The sequence below is a fragment of the Nymphalis io genome, chromosome 18 (genome assembly GCF_905147045.1).
Source record: "Nymphalis io chromosome 18, ilAglIoxx1.1, whole genome shotgun sequence".
Taxonomy (NCBI): Eukaryota; Metazoa; Arthropoda; class Insecta; order Lepidoptera; family Nymphalidae; genus Nymphalis; species Nymphalis io.
The window spans coordinates 8,644,247-8,666,850 of NC_065905.1; the positions used below are offsets into that span (position 1 = coordinate 8,644,247).

Sequence of the window (22,604 nt, forward strand, 5' to 3'; positions counted from 1 at the left end):
TATATATGTCTTAATTAGATGTGCATCGCGAATACAACAGAAGATATCCCTTCTAATATAAACTTCAAAGTTCCAAGAAAGGAAATATTATAACTCGAAGAGGGAAACTCAAAGTTATGACTGAAAAGCAACCTTGGGGCAGGGGAATGACTGCTATCAACAGCTTTGGTTTTGGGGGTGTCAACACCCACTTGTTTTTTATTTTCGCATCAATTCGGAACTTTGCATTTTTATACAATCGTAATTGAGCGTTGAGAACTAGGCATTTTAGGAATTTTATTTATGGCTGGCAAATTACACCCCGAACCTAAAAACTAGTAATACCTTTATCTTTCATTTTAAAATAATTCCCGCAACCAGTAAAAACATTTGGGTTGGAAAAGTAACACTTTTTTTTATGTATATTAATATATACTTAACAGTTACCATATTATTAAAATAGTGCTTCTTGTTATTTACATTTTCTTCAATTAGATCAACAATGGAATGCCATCAGATGATTTACCTCGATTGGTCTGCGTATCGGGTCGCACCAAATCAGTTATAGCTAGATTATAGATGACCATGAGTCGACGACTGTTGACGTTGAACTTGTTAGACTTTTACACGCGATACATGATGAAGACATCAGTAGCCAGTTTTTTAGAGGATACACTTTATTGGGTAAGACTTTCATAAATAAACTGTTTTAGAAACCTCATAAAAATAACTCTCGCATTCGTCAAAAAGAAGTATCTATAAATGTTGCTATATTGTGCATAGTCAAACTTTATGGTTTTATCTTTCGAATATTTTATCAATAATGAAGACAAGTAAGATATCAGTATTTAACTTAACATCAGCTTATTAACGTTTATAATTAAGAGCGTTATCGTTAGTTTTGAAGCTTAGTAATAATTACCAAATCATTAATAAGTAAATTTGGTTTGTTTTTTAGGACTTTTTTTTGCTACCTCGGCTATCGAGGCCACCTCCTATTAATCGAAAAACTTGACATCTCCAACAGGAAGCTTTTTGGAATGTACCTTTTCTTGAAAGATATCTTCTTTCACGGAAACATGCAGACTCTGTTTTTGACTAAGACAACGAATTTAGAAAGATAACGTTCAACTTATATTATGTTCTATTTACACCAAAATAAAGATTTCGAATTCAAACGTTTGTATACGAATGTTGATATTTGGTTTTTTACTGTCTACTAATTATATCGTCAAATAGCTCGACAAAATCGACTTAATTTTACTGTTCGTCCGTTAATACACTGCACTTTCGAGAAGAACCAAATCGAGACCGCAATTTAGATAAATAGCCGTTGGAAAACATATTGGAAAAGGTAATCTCTAAAATAATTTAATAGTTGCGAGAAAAAACAAAATAGAAATAGTTACAATAGGGCGTCCTCGTGGGGCCCTTTTCAAGGCTGTCAGTAGCTTATCTCTTGATTGCTTCTTGTTTATAAGTAGGTCTGCCTTACTACGTGTAAGATACTAGAATAGAATAGAACTGTTTTTTTTTCATAAAAACATTGTTTGTTTGCGAAAGGATTAATTATAGTATTGGATTCCTTTTTTTAAATATAGCAAGATTTTTTTGTAAGTATAAAATAGAAATGTTGCAAGAATTACTAGTAACCCTTCTATTTTTGAATTTAGTTATAATTTATTTAAAACCAATAAATTTGGATAAGGATAAAGAGTAAACAACACGGTTATGATTTAGTTTTAATTTAAAAGATAAAAATAAAAACAAGAAACGATCAATAAAAGTCAGCGTGACATACAAATCTTATATATTCACTAGAATCGAAACTGAAGTATCCAAAATATACAAACTTAAGAAATAAATCAATAGAAGGAAAAAGGCTAATAGAGATAATCAAAGACAATTTGAATAGCAAGAGGAACCAATTTGTTAATACTATCGCTAGCTCTGACATTTCAATAACATGACTTTTCAAATAATATTTTAGTTATAATATGATATGAACATTCAACATTGACAGTGACGTAAATATGTAAGATAAAAACAAAAAGATTAGCTTTATTTGTCTGTCTAACAAATTTTCACATTGGAAATCTAATTCTTATTACTATATTTCTTTATAAATTATCGATGTCATTATTAATTTTTATTTATTGACCCAGGATATTATATTATATATTATAATATAAACAACCATATAACACCTTAATTATAGCGATACAAATACCACGAACGTTTATCTTGAATGCCATTACGTTTATTGATTTACATACAATAGGTATGTAAATCTGTATGTAAAATAATTGTTTTAAATGATACATCTTCAACTTATACTTAATATTATTCTTATTGGTTATTTCTCGTCTTGTTCTGTTATCTAAGCTATGTATTAACCGAGGAATCATGTAGATATAGATAAGAGCTGGTACGCTGTCCATATTGATTGTTAGCTAAATACAATAAACTTAAATTTCTCTTCATTCTGGGTCCAGACTCGTTGCTTCTTCCTAACTATCGAATATTTATTTAAGTACAAACAATAAAACTATACGCTTAAAATTTATAACAATGACTTATTTTGACAAAGTTTTGTACATATATAAATAAATATATTTAAAACTTAAGTTCTAACAATCTATCCTATAAGTTTAATAACAAAAATAAATATACTAGAGGAAACCTAATATTAAGTCCACTTTTCACTGCTTATCGACCAAACTCGTTACATGATTCAGTCCAATCTTGCTTCATCTTGTCCAGCTAAAACTTTATTGATAATATTCGCACAGTCTTTATTATCAATTATACTGACATGGTTACCTTCTACTAGATGAACGGTCACGGGACCTTCAGTGTATTTGTCCAGACCATAATTTTCTTCAATCACCAAGAATTGTGGATTAACATCCGGACGCATTAGAACAATTGGAGCTTTGATCTTCTTCAGTTTGGCTTGACCGAGGATCATTTTAAAACGATCGAAACTTGAATATGCAATCGATTTTACGAATTCATCGGAATATTTAGACTGAGCAGGGGATGCTGTTATAGCATATTTTATTTTCTCATCAAATGATTCGATTTCTTTTAGTTTCTCCATGAGCGAGCTACTGACGTCGTTTTTCGGAGAAATCATGTCTATACAATGGCAAATGAGGCTGTTTTGTAACTGAGTGTCGCTCGTAGTGGACAATTTCGTGGTAACCATGCTATATAGGAATTCCGGACTGCCATCTAAGCAGAATAATTTGCCATTGTGACCTGGAAAGTTTGAATTGATGCTTTATTGCAAAAAAAAAAAAATATTTGGGCTGAATGAACAAAGAATTGAGATGTGACTACTACAATATTATTTACTTATTCTGACTTTTGCGTTAACTATTAATTAATATACAAGAAAAAGTAGGATTTTTTTTAAATACAAACCTTCACTTTCCAACAGGTTTGCCAGTATTAGCATGGGTAAGGTACCGAAACTGTATCCGAGAAGTATGTATGGACTTCCAGGAGCTAATTTTGATTGTATCGTCTGAAACAAAATTTGGGTAATAACATACTTATTATATTTATTAACAATATTTATAACATACTTATTATAATTAATAAATTCTTAGTAAACCTTATGCAATCTATTGACTAAGGTGTCCAAGGTATCTCCCTTATTTTCAAAGCCGTACTGCAAGACACAAATCTTGACCTTAAGTCTACGACATAAGGCCGCCATTTCCGCAGCGCAACCTTCTATACCGGGCAGCACGAACATTGTCAACTCATTTTCTTGAACTGATACGTCGGTCTGTAATTTTTTTTAATCATGTTAATTATTCTGTTTGGCATTTTAATTTTTTGTGTTTTTTATTTATTTATTTATTTAATTAGGAGATAAACTAATTTTCTGGAACCACTTATTGTATAAATATCATAATTATAGCCATAGCCCACACCTTATCTTGACGATTTTAATTGCTATTTAATATCATTAGACACGATTATTCTATTTGATAAAAAGTCTTAAAAGGTGATATACGCAAACTAGAATGTATTGTGTTGTCTTTGTTGAAATTTCGCAAAAGATACAATTTCTTTACCTCAGGGCTATCGTTAACCATAGACGGCATGTATATAAAAGGTTCAGACGTTAAATTTTCATCACCAAAATTTCTCATCAAAACTCGGAGACCAGCCGCCTTATCAAGGATGAAAGGATGTGATGAAACCGACGTCGATGATTCCGCTTTTTTTTTAATTGCTATTTCTTCTAACCTGAGGGTATATATATTTAAAATGTATATAGAATTTTTTTTTTTTTTTTATAGAATAGGAAGGCGGACGAGCATATGGGCCACCTGATGGTAAGTGGTCACCAACGCTCTTAGACATTGGCATTGTAAGAAATGTCAACCATCGCTTACATATCCAATGCGCCACCAACCTTGGGAACTAAGATTTTATGTCCCTTGTGCCTGTAATTACACTGGCTCACTCACCCTTCAAACCGGAACACAACAATATCAAGTATTGCTGCTTTGCGGTAGAATATTTGATGAGTGGGTGGTACCTACCCAGACGAGCTTGCACAAAGCCCTACCACCAGTAAAATAAGGTATAAGGCCCAGTCATTTATTTTTATGTAATATATTAGTAATGTGTAAGCATTTAGAGAAGTTGCTTTACGTTGAAGTTATATGTTCTAAACAAATTAATGAGCTAAGAATCAAATAATAATAAGAATAATGATAAGGAGAGAAAGAGTAATCTACCTCGCTAATGTCAAGGATCTGATATCCTGCGCTGTCAGGAAAATCTCGAATTCTCGCTCTAAGGTCTGTTTGATCTCGACCGCCGTCATACTGTCCATTCCTAGTTCAGCAAGAACCACTTGCTGAGATACTGTCTTCAGATCTTTGATACCTAGAAATTAAATATTATAATATAGTTTAGTATTAGGTTTTATCTCAATTAAAAACAACTCCTAATTAATTTTTGTAAAACTTGTTGGATTGCTCCCTAACTTTAAGCATAATGTACAACTTTTGATTCCATGTATCACAAAAGCGGTTATTGTTTATGTTGTACAAATTTAATTAAATATGTTTTTTTGGAATCTAAACAATCAAAATTAGTAATCACGATAAGTTAACTATGATCACACGTTTCTATTTATCTGTGCTAAGTCGATCAGTACAATTTCAACTTACTGATGATATCACTAAGGTGACTTTGTGCACTTTAATTGGTCGATTCTCTGACAATTACCGAAAGTTTAAGTATCATAAATCAAAAAGATCACCAATAATATAATTTCGAAACAGTTTCGAAACCTTTTACCTTTCACCATAATAAAGTGCGTATTCAGTAATTTTGCTATTAAACTCAATCTGTGTTTATGTATGAAATAGAGATAATTGACATAAATTTCGTAATTTTATGGCGCTAACGAATTTATTAAGTTTACGATGTAAACATTAACTGAATTATGTTTATATGTTTAGTATATTTATGTATATAGTGCAATATGTTGGATTTTCTTGCCCATAATCTGCGCAACAGCATCTACGGCGTTTTCATATCCAGAACCTCCAATCTTTTTTTCAGCTACCACTATTGAGGACACAATCACGGAATCCTGTTTCAAGAATTTGTCGAGAGTGAGGAGACAGGAGGAAATCCTTTGTTGGAGGGTGCCACCGATCTCTAATTGGACGTCTTCATCTTGCATGTCTGCTACGAGACCCACCTACGCAAAAACATAGTAAGATCTCTTTAGTAGTTTAATCGGACTGGTATCAGAATTTCCAAAGTTATATAAATCAATAATCTTTAAAAGCTCGAAACTGAAAGCTGCCTAGATCTATGTTGCATTAGTTAGTTATGGCACAAGGTTTATCACAAATGTACCAACTAATCATCTTTATCAAAAATATGATCAAATTTAACCACATCGCCCGTTTCGTGACACTCACATCTCCTATAGCACCCCACTGTACAGCGAGCGCGGGGAGGCCAAACTTCTTTCTCCTTTCACAGATCCTCTCCATCACGGAGTTAGAGAAACCATAGTTGGTCTGACCAGCGTTGCCGCGACCGCAAGATACGGATGAGAATATCACGAAGTCCCTGGTGGATACCGAAAAATGATTACTTATTATATTAATGACGCTCAGTCATCTCATTAAAGAGTTATTCCGCATACCGAATGGACGAATTAATTATATGGCTAGAAATGAATGTTTAGGTCCAATAAAACAATTATTTTTGAAGTTTTTGATTTAACTAAAAAGATAATGGTAGTAAACTCACTTTAACTTAGGGCACATTATTTGTGACAGTTTGTCCAAATTCATCGTAGCCAGTGCTTTAGGAGCGAATGACGCTTTAAAAGACTCTGGGGTCTGATTCTGGAAAATTGAATCTTTCAATATCACAGCCAAGTTGAATATCGCCTGAACGTCTCCCATAGCGTTCGCCATCTTCAGCATTTGTTCACATCCTTCCTCTGTTGTGACATCATGAGTTGAAATTTGTACATCAGCTCCATAGCCCGTCCATGCTCTATTTAAAGTTAAATTTTATCAAACACAAACAAGAAAAAGTAAAAATCAAGTAATGTATAAAGGTCCCACTGCTAGTTTATTACATATCTTTCATTAGCAATAAAATATAACTTAATAGTTTTCCTAATGCCTTCTCAGAATTATTTTGCACTTCAAATACTGCAACGTAAAATAATCTTGCCATTAGGAATAAGAAATGTTGATACATCAACAATTTACAATAAATAAGTAAATATTACTTACCTAAGCCGAGATGATTGATAACCATTACTGATTCCCTTTCTTGAGGTGAGAAGCACTTTCCTGGCTCCTCTCATGATGAGCCAATCTGTGAGCTCCAGGCCAAAGCCGCCCAGACCTCCCACCACAATGTACACTAATTCTTCATCACACATGTATCTAAAGGAAAAAAAATCTAATAAAATAAATAATCTTATACTTTTACGAAAATACTTAATTAAAAAAAAAATCGAAATCAACTTTAGGATTTTGCAATTCGGTTAAGTCGGTTTAAGGTCACCATCAAATATCGATGAAATCAATCCTCTTAAAATCTTAAAGTATACTCATAAAAGCACCTTTGAAGTTATTACTTGGTAAAGTATAGATTGGCGGACGAGCAAAGGCCTAGATGAGATAGATGGTAAGTGGTCAGCAACGCCCATAGATATTGGCATTAGAAGAAATGTTAACCATCGCTTACATCATCAATGCGCCACCAAGGTTAGGAACTAAGATTGATTGAGTAATTAAACTGGCTCACTCACCCTTCAAACCAGACCACAACAATATCAAGTTTTGTTTTATGGTAGAATATCTGATGAGTTGGTGGTACCTACCAAGTAGCTTGCACAAAGCCCTACCAAGTAGCTTGCACAAAGCCCTACCACAAGTAAAACTTATTATACCACGTTGAACCACCAGTGAAGCTTGGTAGCTAAGGTGATGTGACATAATATTTGATTTATATTGATAAAAATGAGTTTTCGTTTATCAGTCTTTAGTAACATACCTAGGAACAGCTTCCATGCATATGCTCTTTGGTTTTGTAAAACGAACACCTCGTTCCTCATCACGAATTTTAATAATCACCTGAAATATTTATTTATGAAAATGGGTTAACCACAAGTCTCTGTTGTAAATTATTATTATTATTGTGTTACTCAATTATTGACATTTTTGAGGAGTCGAAAACTTACGTATTATTTATGTTAATAAATAATATATCAATAGCACATAACAAAAATAATAAAAATGAACATATTTTTGGGTGAATCAAATTCCAAATGATTTTTGTACTTACCTTTCCAATATGTTTTCCAGAGGCCATATATCTGAATGCGTTCTCGATTTGATTTTTCTCAAAAATGCAGTACGTAAGTGGACGGACAGCGCCGCTCATAATACCAGTTAACAGTAAATCTTGAAGGGTCTGTTCAAAATTTTATTATTCATAGTAAAAACTTATAGTTGTAATCATGCTAATTTTACAAAACTATATTTTTTAAAGAATACCTTTCTAAAATCATCGCCTTGGTCGTAGATGAAGTCCAACATGATTCCGTGGAAGGAAATTTCTTTGTGGAAGGCGGACATGCCGATGAGTGTGTTGTTGCTGATGTCGAACTTTCCGATTTCTAAGAAGCGGCCGCGATATCCGAGACAGCGAATCGAAGCCTGAATAAGAAATTAAATTGAATTCCATTTAGTTTTGGTCACTTTGTTCACTTATATGCTGAATTTTAATATATTATATTTGACGAGAATTGAAAACAGGTGAAAGAAAAACGAATTTACGGAAAACACGTTTCTGCTTTATGATTGAACGAAAATTAATTTTCAATTACAAGCGTACGAATAAAGGCATACATGAAAAAATGTGCGGTCGGGGGATTCCCGTCAAGAAAAAGTTCTTTGCGATATTTATTCGACTCAAAACTTTATATTGTGATTTTAGTTGATTATATTATTGTATTTATGTCACACCAAAAAGCGCCTCAACTTTTTTGCAACTCTCTCTCTAATCAAAGATAAAGAATTAATTTCAATTATTCAAGTAACACTTTTTTTTATAACAATAGTAACCCCCCTTTTAAGGAATTAACTACTATTTTAACATTATTTTATTAATTTACCCCTACAATTAAACCAAGTTTATGATGGGAATTGTGACAATAGCCCAAGCTTCGGAATTGGGATTTGCGTGTGGCTCGTAAGCCGTAGCGCTATAGGTACTTATATGGTTTTGAATTACTTTTATATTTTTGTATTTCTAAGAAGGTTAGGTAAGTATGTTTAGTAAAATTTATTATTTTGATTGGGTTTGCTTATATTTAAGTAACTTTTTTTAAGTATCTTAATAAAATGGTAGGCGCACTTTGAAAATCACGGTCTATCGTTTGGCGTTCAAAAATTTGGCATAGCCTACCTCCATAAGCGCTCGCGCAATACTGAATTCAACTGCCCAACGCATCGCATTTTGTAGCATTTGGTTAGCAGAGTATGAACGTAATTTCTTAGTGTGACATGACCTTGGTCACTGTCATTTCACTCTACTGTAAGCCGCGTAAAAGAACTTCGTTCCAAAAATGATAGGAAAGAAAATAGATATTCTTACAGTATATAACAGTCCTCGTCAAAAATTCATTAATTAACTTTTTATACCCTATTATCTTATATACTAAATAAGGTAAGGTTAAAGTAGTATTAGTACTAAGCAAATCTTTTAGTGTATACTATTATGATACCCTAAAAGTTCAGTATCTAAAATAACAACAATATGATACTCAGGGAAATTGATAATACATGTTATTAAATATGTACACGACTTGTAGAATACAATTTTATTGGATCACAATATTAGATATGATTTCTTGTTTAAATATAACAGAAATAAACATTTCAAAATACCTGTAATTTGTCATCGGCAAGAGAATTGAGTACCAAATCTACTCCCTTTCCGTTTGTTTCTTTCCTGACCATGGCTTCGAAGGATATGTCACGAGAATTACCGATATGACTGTCTGTGAAGGAGACGTTAGAGCTTAAATCGGGATTTCCATACTAATAAAATCTTACTCTACATATTTACATACTAACTGGTTCTTGAGTTACTACAGATTTACATAATTATAACTACAAATCCCCAATAACAGTTATTTTTTGGTCTCCTTGCACTTACCATTTTATTTAACGAAACGATTTTAAGGAAGAAAACCAATATTACCTTTAAGTTGAGGGAAAAGTCTTTTTATGAAGGCTCGTTTCTCAGGAGTACCAACAGTAGTGAACACTTCGCATCCGAAGTGAAGAGCCACGCTGATTGCGGCTTGACCAACACCACCAGAACCCGCATGGATCAATATTGATTCTCCTTTTTGGATCTTGCCTACCATCACCTATTCAAATGCATTAAATATAATTATAGAATAATATAAATATCTTACATATAATCTGTTAAGATAAGAACTCTTATTACTGCATTACATATCGGTTTTTACCTGCAGTGTCGGAAAGGAATCATTAATCAGTAGGTTGTATTACTACGTTGTGGCTTTTGTAAGCACAAGAATTCGAAAGCTATGTAACCAAGGAGGTAATTAAAAACAAGTGATAACTCACTTACCAAGCCATAGTATACAGTTCCATATGCCACAGGCACACTGGCAGCTTCTTCGAAAGTCCATTCGTCAGGGAAGCCCCATAAGAGCGCCTTATCTACTACCACCATGTTAGCCATACCGCTATTCCTTACCATGCCCATAACTCGAGTACCACTGAATTAATACGTTTTAATTTAAAACTATTTATAAAATAACTACAAAATTGCACTAAAGACGAAATTGAAGGTAATCCGCAAGAAGTCATTTTACGTTTTAAATTTAGAACTCACTTGCACGTTCTGCCGACAATTTCAAACCCTTGTACGCACTCTTGCGCAAGCCTGCCTTGTGCGACGGCATCGACCGACACGCGCCCCATTGCCGTCATTACGTCGCGGAAGTTTAAAGCCGTGCAGTATACCTGCATATAAAAATATAACCTACTTTTTACAAAAATAACATTTTCAACCAAGCAAATATACATTCAACATCCTAATATATGGCCTCCCTAACTATATATCATAGACACATATACTCATAAATGTTATTTCTTTATCATCATAAAACAAAAACAATAAAGTCCCTCTACACACACGCTCACACAGACACAGCTACATATATACCTGTGCATGTCCCATTGCTAAGGCCTCCTCTCCCTTTTTGAAGTGAAGGTATGGAGCTTATTCCACCAAGCTGCTCCAATGCGGGCTGGTGGAGTACACATGTGGCAGAATTTCAGTTAAATTAGATACATGCAGGTTTCTACATTATATTTTCCTTCGCCGTGTAGCACTAGATGAATTATAATCACAAATTAAGCACATGAAAATGCAGTGGTGCTTGCCCGGGTTTGAAGCCACGATTATCGGTTAAGATTCACACATTCTTACCACTGGGCCATCTCAGCTTACACACATTTTTAATAACCTTGTCATTAATACAATTAGTAGTAGGGTTTTTTTAAATAAAATATGTAGAGACTATAGCGACTGTACATAACAAATTCGACTACATTCAATATTAAAAACTTATGTAACATCTTATTACATATTTTACTTACGTTTACAACAATATTTCCTGGGTTCTTATAAGCTTGATTAACTCTTATGGGTCCCTCCAGCCAGGTCAGCGAGGAGAGGTCTCCAATTGTAACTGTGTTCACGTAGGCGTGGTGGGCCTTGACTGTATCCAAGTCACCGAGGAGTAAGTGACGGTACGTGCCCCATTGACCCTGATTATAAAAAGTATTATATATTAAAATTATATCATATTTAACACGATTTTTTTTAAATTTATTGCCAATCACTAACAGTTTGATTTTGTTTATGTGGTCATAATTGTAAGCGCGTACGAATCGAACTATTTATGACGTAAAGAATACTAATATTTTTACAGTCCCATTTTTTTGGGTCGTGATTACTAATCAACAAACATTAAACAACAAAGCCCATTTGACGCTTCCAATATAGATTGAAAAAAAATAAACTATATAAATGAAAAAATATTAATATAAATAATTGAACTTATGAATCAATCGAAATAAAAAACAGACATCTAATCTTATAACGTTTTGCACTTACGTCTTGATAAACATTGATAGCCAAATCCATATTTAACTGCTCTTCGTAGAATTCTAAATCTGGGTGGAATGGTGGAACTGAAGGATCAGCAATTAATAGACCATATATCGTTTCACCTCCAGGTTCCTTTCTTAGACAGTTAATTAGACCTAATAGTCCATTTATAGGCTCATTTTGGCTATATAAAACCACTTTTTGTCCAATATTAAGACCTTGCTTTACTTTGTCTATCCAATCGTATGTTTCATCGCTTGAGATGATATTGATAAATTTAGCTGCCTTTACACGCTCTCGTTTTTTGAAGAGGACCACGTATTCGAGACCAGTATCTTGTATGGTTATGATGTCGTATTTTTCGGAGTAATCTTTTGGATTAATTGGTTCTTTTTCACGGCTCATGATAAACCCTTTGTCGCATAGAGATGCAAACGCGTCTTTAAGTACCTAACAGACAATGATCTTATTAAATAATTGTTTAAAGAATTAGTAATTCTTATTTTGCTTACCACAGTTAAAAACATTTTTTTAGACCAAGCTAATCAAACCAAGCTATGAGAGACATCGTTGTGTAATAACAGTAATTACAGATAAGCTTGTAGAGATTTTTGCGTTTTTCAATATTTTAAATAATTTACGGTCAACAGATAAATAATTAATTATATGTGCCTTAATATATATTAAAATATGTGTGCCTTAATATATATTAAAAGCCGAGATGGCCCTGTGGTAAGAACGTGTGAATCTTAACCGATGATCGTGGGTTCAAACCCGGGCAAGCACCACTGAATTTTCATGTGCTTAATTTGTGATTATAATTCATCTCGTGCTTTACGGTGAAGGAAAACATCGTGAGGAAACCTGCATGTGTCTAATTTCACTGAAGTTCTGCCACATGTGAATTCTACCAACCCGCATTGGAGCAGCGTGGTGGAATAAGCTCCAAACCTTCTCCTCAAAAAGAGGAGAGGAGGAGGCCTTTAGCCCAGCAGTGGGACATTCACAGGCTGTTACGGTAATATATATTAAGACGTTATTAACGTAGATGTTGATAATTTATGAATAGTTAAGTAAATCCAGCGATATTCTCTAAACAATATAACAGAGCAATCAGCTATCTTGTAGTTTATGTACGTCTAGGAATGTGTATGCAGCTATTACTGCACTTGTTTAAAATTGGATTGATATTACGTAATAAAAATTAAATCCCTGAAGGTATGGAGCTTATTCCACCACGTTGCTCTAATGCGATTGTGATTTGGTTTGATACCCATGTCATAAGGGAATTGATAAATGGCCATTTAGTGGTGGCCACCATGTTGGACTAAAAATGACAGCATTTAGATAGTTTTATACATTTATAAAAACTTATCATTTATAAGCTTAATATTGATTCTGTGCGTTATGTCATCTTTTGTTTTGTATATTTAATTTTTTTTTAAATATTACTTACTTCATCTCTTTGGAGCAGATTAGCACCGATAAGTACTAAAATATTGTTTTCTCCAATAATTTTCTTATTTTTGATAGAAATGTTTGATGGCAATTCGATAAGATCCTCACACAAAACAGACAATTCAGCTTGTAGCAAAGGTAGGTCACCTAAGACGTCTGCTACTTTATCTAGTATAGGTTCAAATCCAGCAGTTTTATATTCATCGTCAACGATTTCAATGCTTTTAAATTTGTAAATTTGCCTATTTTCAAGAATGAGCTGAACATTGCTTCGGAGAATATCTTCAATCTAGAAATGATTTGGTTTTATTTTGTTATACATTATTTGCTATGTTTAATTTGACAAAAGAATACTTAAATAAAAAAAGTGCGAGTAACGACTAATTTTAAAATATTTGTAATTAAAAATGTTTAACCTTGTACCTTCATCTTAGACTTTCCAAAGTTAGGGATGAATATGTTTTTTTCTAAAACTGGTACGCCAAGGGGAACCCTTCTTGAAATTGGTGTGGCGTGTAAACCTCGAATTTCTACACCACCGGCTCTGGCGAATAAGAAAAGAAATTAAATTAATCCCACGATAATAATATAACATTGTAGTATTTAAAAAGAATCAAAAGTAATCTGTATATAATTTATATTATTTTTTTCATTTAAGTAAGGACTTTGCAAGGTTACCTGATAACGTCAATAGTAGGATTAACCCTAATCTCAAACGCTTGAGTCTTAGAATTAGGGTTCATTTTCGATATAGCGTCATAGTGCATATTAACGTCAATACATAGTTTATCAATTCTGGTAGGCACGAAAAGTCCTCGGGTATCATTACCAATGATCTTCATCTGCATCATACAGTCCAAAAATGTGACCCAGTTGTTGACCCAGGCCAGGCAACCACGGGTGCCCTCCACGTTACTGTTGATTACACCTCGGAAGTAGCCGCTGTAATTAAAATGAGCTTTAATTACTGCATAATCCAAACTCAAATGAGCATATTGCGTTTTTCTTTATGAATATATTTTAACATAGCCTTTGTTATTTCTTCAATTAACTGGATATTTTGAAATAGCAATCTTGTTCGCAAAATACGTCTACTAAGATAAGACTATGAAATACTACATTTTATTTTGCAGATAGGTATTTTTAGTATAAATGAGTTTTCATAAATATGTTTGTGATGCTAGTTCGTGACTGACTTTGGATAACTATACTAAAATTTATGGAAAATCATATATAAGCCCACTGTATGAAATTTATCAATTTTTCGTCAAATTTTATAAACAAAATGTATTTATTTCAGCCAAGTGATGATATGACTAACATAGTAAATAAGAACTTTTTATTTGAATTTTATCTGTATACCTATACTGGTAGCCTCTAAGACGTAACTCCTTGTAGAAGTCCTTTGTGAGTAGATGTTTAACATTGGGTCCTGTGGATTCAGGCTCAACTGGAAGCACACGGTAATCCTGTCCAACGTTCTTCTTTGCGTAAATAGTTCCAGTGACAATGGATGCTCCGCTTTCAAAGATCTGTTCGATTTTATTATTGAATTTATTTAACAATACTATAAAGTTAAATGAAAATTTCAATATTTATATTTTATTTTAAAATTTATAACATACTCATTACAAAATAAAATAAATAAATGTGAATTTGACAGCAGTTAAGAAGCTTTGGCTTGAGGGATTTTGCTTTTCTGCATAGGCTTTACTTTTCGATCTTGCTCAATTCAATTCTGATATTTTCGGTGCTCTCTCTGTTTTATTAAGTATTTATTTCACGCTGGTCACCACCACGATAAGAATGCAAAAATTTGAAAAATGTACACAACTGTTGCACAAAAGGCCGGCTACTTACGTCCTCGTCCGAATGTGACAATTGTCAACTTGCAAGACGAGAGCATTTACTCCCATTTTTTGACAAGTACAGCGTGCATGACAACCAAAACTAATTGTGGGTTGTTACATAGAATAATTGATTGAAGCCGATATAACGTAAACTAAAATTTTAAGGTATCGAACAATGTAAGATATATGTATGAGTATGTTTAACGTAAAAATTACCAAATTCAATTGGTAAGAAATAGAAACTATTAAATTTCTTGCCGTCGTAAAGAAATTTAACAGTACAGGACGGTGTTATTTTACACTCATGTGAACTTGTTTGTTTTTTAAAGTCAAGAAAAAGCTTTTACTTTAAATCTGCAAATTTTCTACTATTACCTAATGCAGTACGTGCAATGACAAAAAACGTGCCCTCTATTATCTATCCGGTATTAACTATATAGAACTCTCTATTTAGATAAACTTAACATATGCTAACCTCAAATTGTCCACTTCCTCTATGAACCACAACAATGAACTCTAAACTTCCTTGTTTAGGGATGTGAGTAGCTCTTTGGAATCGTACGTTCTCGAACACCACGGAAACTTCTATGAACAGCTCTCCATTGCAAGGCTTTCCCACGCCATCAATAGGTAACCGGTTGCAGGATACAGGTTGCGACCTTGGATGGAAATTTAAATACACAGGATTATATGAGGATAAGAACAAACGTTCAATAAATGTTTTTTTTACAGGAATGACTGATATATTACAAAAAAAATATAAATCAATTGGACACAATTGTTTTATACTATCATAAGTTTATATAACGTATGAAGTGTATCTTCACTTTTTATTATGTCATGTTATGGAAATTTTTATGATGATCAGTTGAGTAGTTAAGACGTTAAGATGTTACAAATATACTAACACATAAACAAACAAACAAACTCACTTTCGCATTTATAATGTGAATAAAGATTGTATAAAAGCTATAAAAAAATCTCACAAAAAAGGTCAGGGTATTCTGTTTTCCGAGCCGATGGTAGCTTTTAATTTGAAAATCATTAAGTAGGTATAAAGGGTTCTATATTTAATAAAAGACCGAGTGTGAGTTTCATATAATAAATCTTTGTATTATTACTTTTTTCATACATAATACCATCAGCCGATAGCAAATAGTCACCATCGCTCATAAACATTGTCGCTTTATGAAATGTCAACCATTCCTTCGTCAATGCGACACCAACCTTGAGAACTAAGATGTTGTTACTCTTGTACTTGTCACTCTTCCTTCAAACCGGAGCACAACAATATTTAGTATTGCTGTTTGGCGATAGAATATGTATGAATTGAATAGAACGTGAGTGGGTGGTTACATACATACAGACAAAACAAGCTTGCACCTTCGAGTGAATCATATAGAAACCTTTATTAATGTTTTGTGTTACTTGTGGCGGTTTAAATAGTGAGTGAGCCAATGTAATTATACACACAAGGGACACCTTTGTTCCAATAATTGGTGGCGAATCGATAGTCTGAGGAATGATTCACAGTAACAGTGCCAATGTCTCCCGTGAAGGTTCCCTTCGCCTACAGACATTGGCATCACTAATTATCAGATGGCTCTTCTTACAATATGAAAATAACCTTACCATCAATAACGTGACCGACCATGAACTCGCTCATTTCATCTGTAATGGACATGACCACCGCCCTCTCACTTAAAGTCATCATAACTTTGCCTCCGTAGTATGTTACGTACCTACAGTAAATGCGAAACAAAGAGAAGTGTTAGAAAATATTTCTGTCTTTTTGATATGAAATTTAAAATTTTAACGATACATGTATTTGAACTCACCAATCTTCAGTGTGTTTCCACTCAACCAAGTGTGAAAGCATCGGAGTTCCTTGCGACACAGGAAAATTAATGGTCGGGTAAATATTGGCGAGGTGCGGGTTCAATCCGACTTCGTAACACCTGTAAATATGGCACTTTTTACTTCGGCTCTTATACTTAAAAAAAAATTGAAAATCGTATAACTTTATTAATACTTTTGTGGTGAATGATCCAATAATAACGAAATATGCCGTACTGACAGTGACACTATAAGAGACATTAGCATTGATATTTTGCGTTACTTATTGTATCTATTGTAGCTTTTTTTCAGGTAGGCCTCTATATGTCCTAATATTCATAATATTAATTAAAAGATTCATACAGGAAATTTAAGCACTTACTTGCCCAGGGCCGTGAATAAAGCTTGTACGTTGTCTGGGTCATTTCTCTCAGTAAGTGAAATATTAATGTTATCCTTCTTGAGATATCTACGTAAATTTTCCTGCAGGAGGCAATCTAGCGCAATCTCTATAATAATCGCATTGTCAGCAATTAGGCAAGCCGTCTCCTCAAACAGCACTGGATTCTATTGAAAAGATATATGTTTAGCACAATTAGTTGTATAGTATTCTACAATAATTTAAGATTTCATATAATACTATATAAAGTGATTTTCGTTCGACGCGAGTCGCAACTGTTGTACAAAAAGTAGTATTAAGAGAAAGGGAGAGAAAGAAAAGTAAGGGTTCATTGAAATCTTAGGAGTATAAGAGTAACTACATATTACAGTGTAAAAACAGGTGCACTCAAAATTTCCTCATTTTTATAATCTTAAGAAAAGGCCAATCCGACACTATCGGAAAGAGTTCCGGTGCCCAAAGTAGGCTTTCAATGGCACGGGAGTTTAAACACTGCTAAATTTCAGATTGCAGGCTACTAATAACAGGTTTTGGACAAAACACGAGTAACGAACGAACCTCGGGATCTGTATTCTTATAAGCTAGAAAACTATAACTATAACCAGACCAACGGAGCACTCAAAACTATTAAAGGATGATAAATGCCAACTGTAGATAAAAACTTACAAGAAAATTATTAGTGATGTATTCAGCTGAAGACATCTCAGCTTTGGGACCTTTCCACAAATCCTGCTGAATAGAAGTGGAAAGCCAGCGCCCTGAACGTAGTTTTGGTGTTGGAATCACTACCTTTAAATATTTTAGAAGTGTTGACCCTGTTTAAAAATTTAAAGTTCAGTTTTGAAGGTTTAATGCGCTTGTTCAGGTTTTTTACTTGTTTAATTTTATTAAAAAAATTACTGACTGGTATTAACTACGTTAAATAAAACATTTTGTCAACTAGTAAAACTAATAAATAAAATTAAACTTACCGGTTTCAGCGATGTATCGCGAATGGTAGGCGATGTTATTGCAAGATACCTCCTTGGCAAAGATTCCTTGCGCTACCAGTTTGGCAACAAAAGTCTTTATTTTGTCCACTGGGCCAGAAATGATGCAAGAGTCAGGTCCATTGTGGCAAGCTACTTCAATTTCGGATGGAAGTATTGTTTTTATCTGTTTTTAAAAACAAAATAAATCAACATTATATTAATAATACTCTTCCATCAAAATCTTATTTTACTAAATCATAGAACAGTTAAAAAACTAAGTATACGAAGAGTTACAAACATGTGCAATTTAATTAATAATATCTAAGAAACTATTATGATTAAAATAATTGAAGTTGCTTAATTGAATTAAAAAAATGAGATTATGTAACTTACATCCTTATATCCAAGGTCTACAATAGCCATAGATCCCTTAATAAATGGAGTGTCAGCAGTTACCGAACCGACATAATATGCTGAGAGAATCGTCTGTTCTGCTGTTAAACAGCCATCTGCGTAAGCGCAACCCAACTCACCCACACTGTGACCTAAAGTAAAAATTAAGAAAAAACATCTATTGGCACGCCTTGGGATTAAGAACGACTCGTATCCCATGACTGCAAGCAACGTTGACGTAACTTTCTAATGCATGTTCTCTCTACGCCGTTCTCTACTACATTGCGTGCTTGCGTGGCGCGAATTCTATATAAGTTCGATTTATTTATTTATTAAACTCTATATTTTTATTCATACTTTATTACTATCATTTCAGCATCGGCTGTACGTCCCAAGATGGCCACATTTTTTTATTCATATTCATGAGCTAATTGCGTTGTTTGTAGTAGCTGTTTGTCATTTAAGAACTACTTTGTTTCAAAGGGTGGTACAAAAGTTACGCATTAGTCAACAAAAATAATACAATGTCCAAAATAATAGATTATCGTATAATTTGTACCGAACATCTTTTTCATGTCATTCGTGACTGAAAACTTTGACATTTTATTACCGTTTATATTCTGTTAGAAGAACTTAGCTATATTTTAGTAGACCGATTTAAGGCTTGAATTCAGAATATCGAGATCTGCAGCTTTATAAGCTGATAATCGAGGTCAATAATAATATGTCAAATAATACCAATAATAACAGACGATCTGCCTTATATCAACTAACTTATAAATTAAATGAATAATTATAAATATTTCAGAAATTTCTGATGCAATTTTACAGTGTCAATGTGCGGTTATGCCGTACAGTGACGGAGAAAGAAAACATTTCACTGCCCCTCTCTCTCCCATGGGTGTCGTAAGAGGCGACTAAGGGATATCTGAGCGACCATCTGCTCATCTGGTGGTATGATGCTAACATCCGCCTGGCTGGTTACCACCGTACGCATGGTGAAAAACTCGTGAAGTAGCTTGCAGCCGCGTTTCGAGGTCAGCCAGCGTACAGCCAGTGCCCGAGCGAGTATTGCCGCGATGGGTGTTGGTCCCGTGGAGACGGCTGTTGAACCAATGCCGGGGGAAACTGTATTGACCTGCCGGACAGGGAGACCTGAAGAAACGGCTGTTCCGCTGGGCGCCCGTGGCATAGTACAGGCGCCCGAGCGTGCCTAAACAGCTCGCAAGGCTGCCCCACCAGGCCACGCATAATCTCGGGGTGGACCGTCGTGCCTGTTGGTGACCTGAAGGTGGGGTCCCAGCGGCCACTTCCGGGGGGGTTCGGGGGCCCTTCCGTCCGGCGGATCGGTATATTATCCCTTTTGGCAACCATTTGGGAAAACACGCCTACATACTTTGCCCATCCCTATCGTGGCAATACGTCGCTCGCTTCACGTCTCTTTTCCTTATTTTCCGAAATGGTAGCGCAACTAAGAAATAACGGTCGTTCAGCGGTGCACACCCCCACCATACCCACGCTGTTTGAGGTCGAGTTCTCTAACATCCGAGGACTCCACGCTAACCTCAACGCTGTCCACCGCCATCTCGAGACAGCACGGCCAGCAATGCGGAGACGCAAATACTCCGCCCTGCCGACACCAGCTACCTTAACTATCCCGGCTACATGCTTGAAGAATCTTTTAAAGCGAAAGCCGGAGTATGCTTGTTCGTCAGGGTGGATGTTTGTTGTCACCGAATGCGCTGCTTGGAGGACCCCTCCTTCTCCATGTTGGTGGTACGTGTGGACCTGGTTCGTCAGAGTCGAGTCTACGTGTGCCTCTACAGATCCCACAATGGTGACTTGGAGACAAGCCGATTATTTGACCATCTTAGTCGGGTGGCAGATGCTGCGCAAGAGCAGTTTCCTAACGCGGAATTGGTGTTTTTGGGGGATTTTAATGCTCACCATGAATCATGGTTGAAATCCCTCAAAACTGACCATGCTGGAAGAACTGCTCATGCTTTTGCTCTCACACACGACTTGACCCAACTGGTTGATCAGCCCACCAGGATCCCAGACATTGATGGGCAAGCGCCTTCTCTACTGGATCTTCTGCTGACTTCTCACCCGGTGGAATATCAGGTTGTGGTTCAAGCTCCACTTGGTTCTTCGGATCACGGCCGTATATCTACCAAAGTGCCACAGGCCAAGCTGCCGCCATCAGCGGTATGCAAACGTCGCGTTTGGCACTATAAGTCGGCAGATTGGGACGGGATGCGCGATTAATATGCGTCAGTCCCTTGGAAGGAACGTTGCTTCAGTGGGAATGACCTGACAGCTAGTGCCGCTGCTGTTGCTGATGAGATCATGTTAGGAATGGAATACTACATTCCTAGCTCAGATCTCATCAATAGGGGTACGCGTAACCGTTGGTTCACTCGTGAATGTGCCGACGCTGTATCATCTAAGCAGGCGGCATATCGCGCGTGGATCAACGGCTGCATTAGCGGGGCATCTAACATTGACTCACTGAAAGCAAACTACAATAAAAATTCCAAGTCCTGTAGGAAGACATATACGAGAGCGGATGCACAGCGCATTGTACACATTGGTCATGACCTTATTTCGCATCCTAGGGGCTCCCGTAGCTTCTGGCGACTGACCAAGTCTGTGCAAAACAATTTCTGCCAACCTTCGCTGCCACCGCTCAGAAATCCGGACGGATCACTAGCTCACAGTCCGCAGGAGAAAGCCGACCTGGCTAAACTCTTTGCCGACAACTCTGTGATCGATGATTGTAGTGCGCAGCCACCAACAATACCTTCATGTGGCCACACGATGCCTGACATCAAAATCAGGCAACGTGATGTGCGTGCGGAGCTGCAATCACTTGATATACGGAAAGCTAGTGGTCCCGATGGAATACCAGCCATTGTGCTGAAGAAGTGCGCGGCGGAGCTGTCTCCCGTGTTAACGCGCCTGTTCCAACTTTCTCTCTCCTCGGGATGTGTGCCGGAGGCTTGGAGAAGAGCTAATGTGCAAGCGGTTCCCAAAAAAGGGGATCGGTCTGACCCGGCAAATTATCGACCAATAGCTATCACCTCAGTACTTTGTAAGGTGATGGAACGGATTCTAAACAACCAACTGATCCATTACCTAGAAGATCACTGTCTAATTAATGATCGTCAGTACGGGTTTCGACCAAAACGGTCCAAAAAGTGATCTTCTAACGTACGTAACACACCTCTGGGGTGAAGCTATCGACAAGCATGGAGAATCGTTGGCTGTCAGCCTCGATATCTCCAAGGCTTTCGACAGGGTCTGGCACAGAAGTCTTCTCTCCAAGCTACCGGCATATGGTCTGCCTGCTCAGCTATGCACCTGGATTGCCAGCTTCCTACACAAGCGTAGCCTTCGTGTTTTAGTAGATGGTTGCGCTTCACAATTCTATGTAGTGAATGCTGGGGTCCCCCAGGGATCTGTGCTATCTCCCACACTCTTTCTTTTGTATATCAATGATATGCTCTCTCTTGGGAACATACATTCCTATGCAGATGATAGTACAGTGCATGGTGGATACCACGGACGCGCAGTGGCTGGGCGGGCGGAAACTGAGGAGAGGCGGGAGAATCTTGTCATTGAACTCGATAGGACGTTAGAGCTCATCGCCAAATGGGGTTCTGATAATCTTGTTGAGTTTAATGCCAAGAAAACACAGGTATGCGCTCTCACAGCGAAAAAGTCACCATTTTACCCTCATCCCTCCCTCTGTGGTACACCGCTGATGATACAAAGCAAAATCACCATGCTGGGGATGGACGTTCGCTGCGACCTTAGTTCAAGGGATTACATCGAGGCTATTATAAAAACAGCTTCACGGAAACTCGGAGTTCTGAACAAGGTGCGGCGTTTTTTCACGCCACAACAACTGTGCCTGTTATACAAAACACAGGTACGGTCTTGCGTTGAATATTGCTCGCACCTTTGGGATGGCTCCGCTAA

The 22,604-nt window shown here is 35.9% G+C and overlaps 1 protein-coding gene across 1 annotated transcript in view; it reads right to left on the reverse strand.

Annotated features, from left to right (window-relative positions):
* Positions 1-2,651: 2,651 nt before the first annotated feature.
* Positions 2,652-22,604, reverse strand: part of LOC126775687 (fatty acid synthase-like) — a 29,722-nt gene continuing 9,769 nt past the window's right edge. Inside the window, 31 exon segments of the mRNA XM_050497751.1 lie at positions 2,652-2,728; positions 2,731-3,243; positions 3,409-3,511; positions 3,602-3,778; positions 4,071-4,245; positions 4,743-4,893; positions 5,515-5,719; positions 5,946-6,099; positions 6,283-6,534; positions 6,780-6,935; positions 7,549-7,628; positions 7,840-7,968; positions 8,052-8,213; positions 9,447-9,559; positions 9,763-9,934; positions 10,162-10,312; positions 10,429-10,559; positions 11,199-11,369; positions 11,719-12,162; positions 13,169-13,459; positions 13,594-13,714; positions 13,849-14,112; positions 14,533-14,702; positions 15,496-15,623; positions 15,626-15,679; positions 16,653-16,762; positions 16,859-16,978; positions 17,239-17,423; positions 17,923-18,071; positions 18,228-18,411; positions 18,621-18,772. Coding sequence (XP_050353708.1) covers positions 2,652-2,728; positions 2,731-3,243; positions 3,409-3,511; positions 3,602-3,778; positions 4,071-4,245; positions 4,743-4,893; positions 5,515-5,719; positions 5,946-6,099; positions 6,283-6,534; positions 6,780-6,935; positions 7,549-7,628; positions 7,840-7,968; positions 8,052-8,213; positions 9,447-9,559; positions 9,763-9,934; positions 10,162-10,312; positions 10,429-10,559; positions 11,199-11,369; positions 11,719-12,162; positions 13,169-13,459; positions 13,594-13,714; positions 13,849-14,112; positions 14,533-14,702; positions 15,496-15,623; positions 15,626-15,679; positions 16,653-16,762; positions 16,859-16,978; positions 17,239-17,423; positions 17,923-18,071; positions 18,228-18,411; positions 18,621-18,772 — 5,444 coding nt within the window.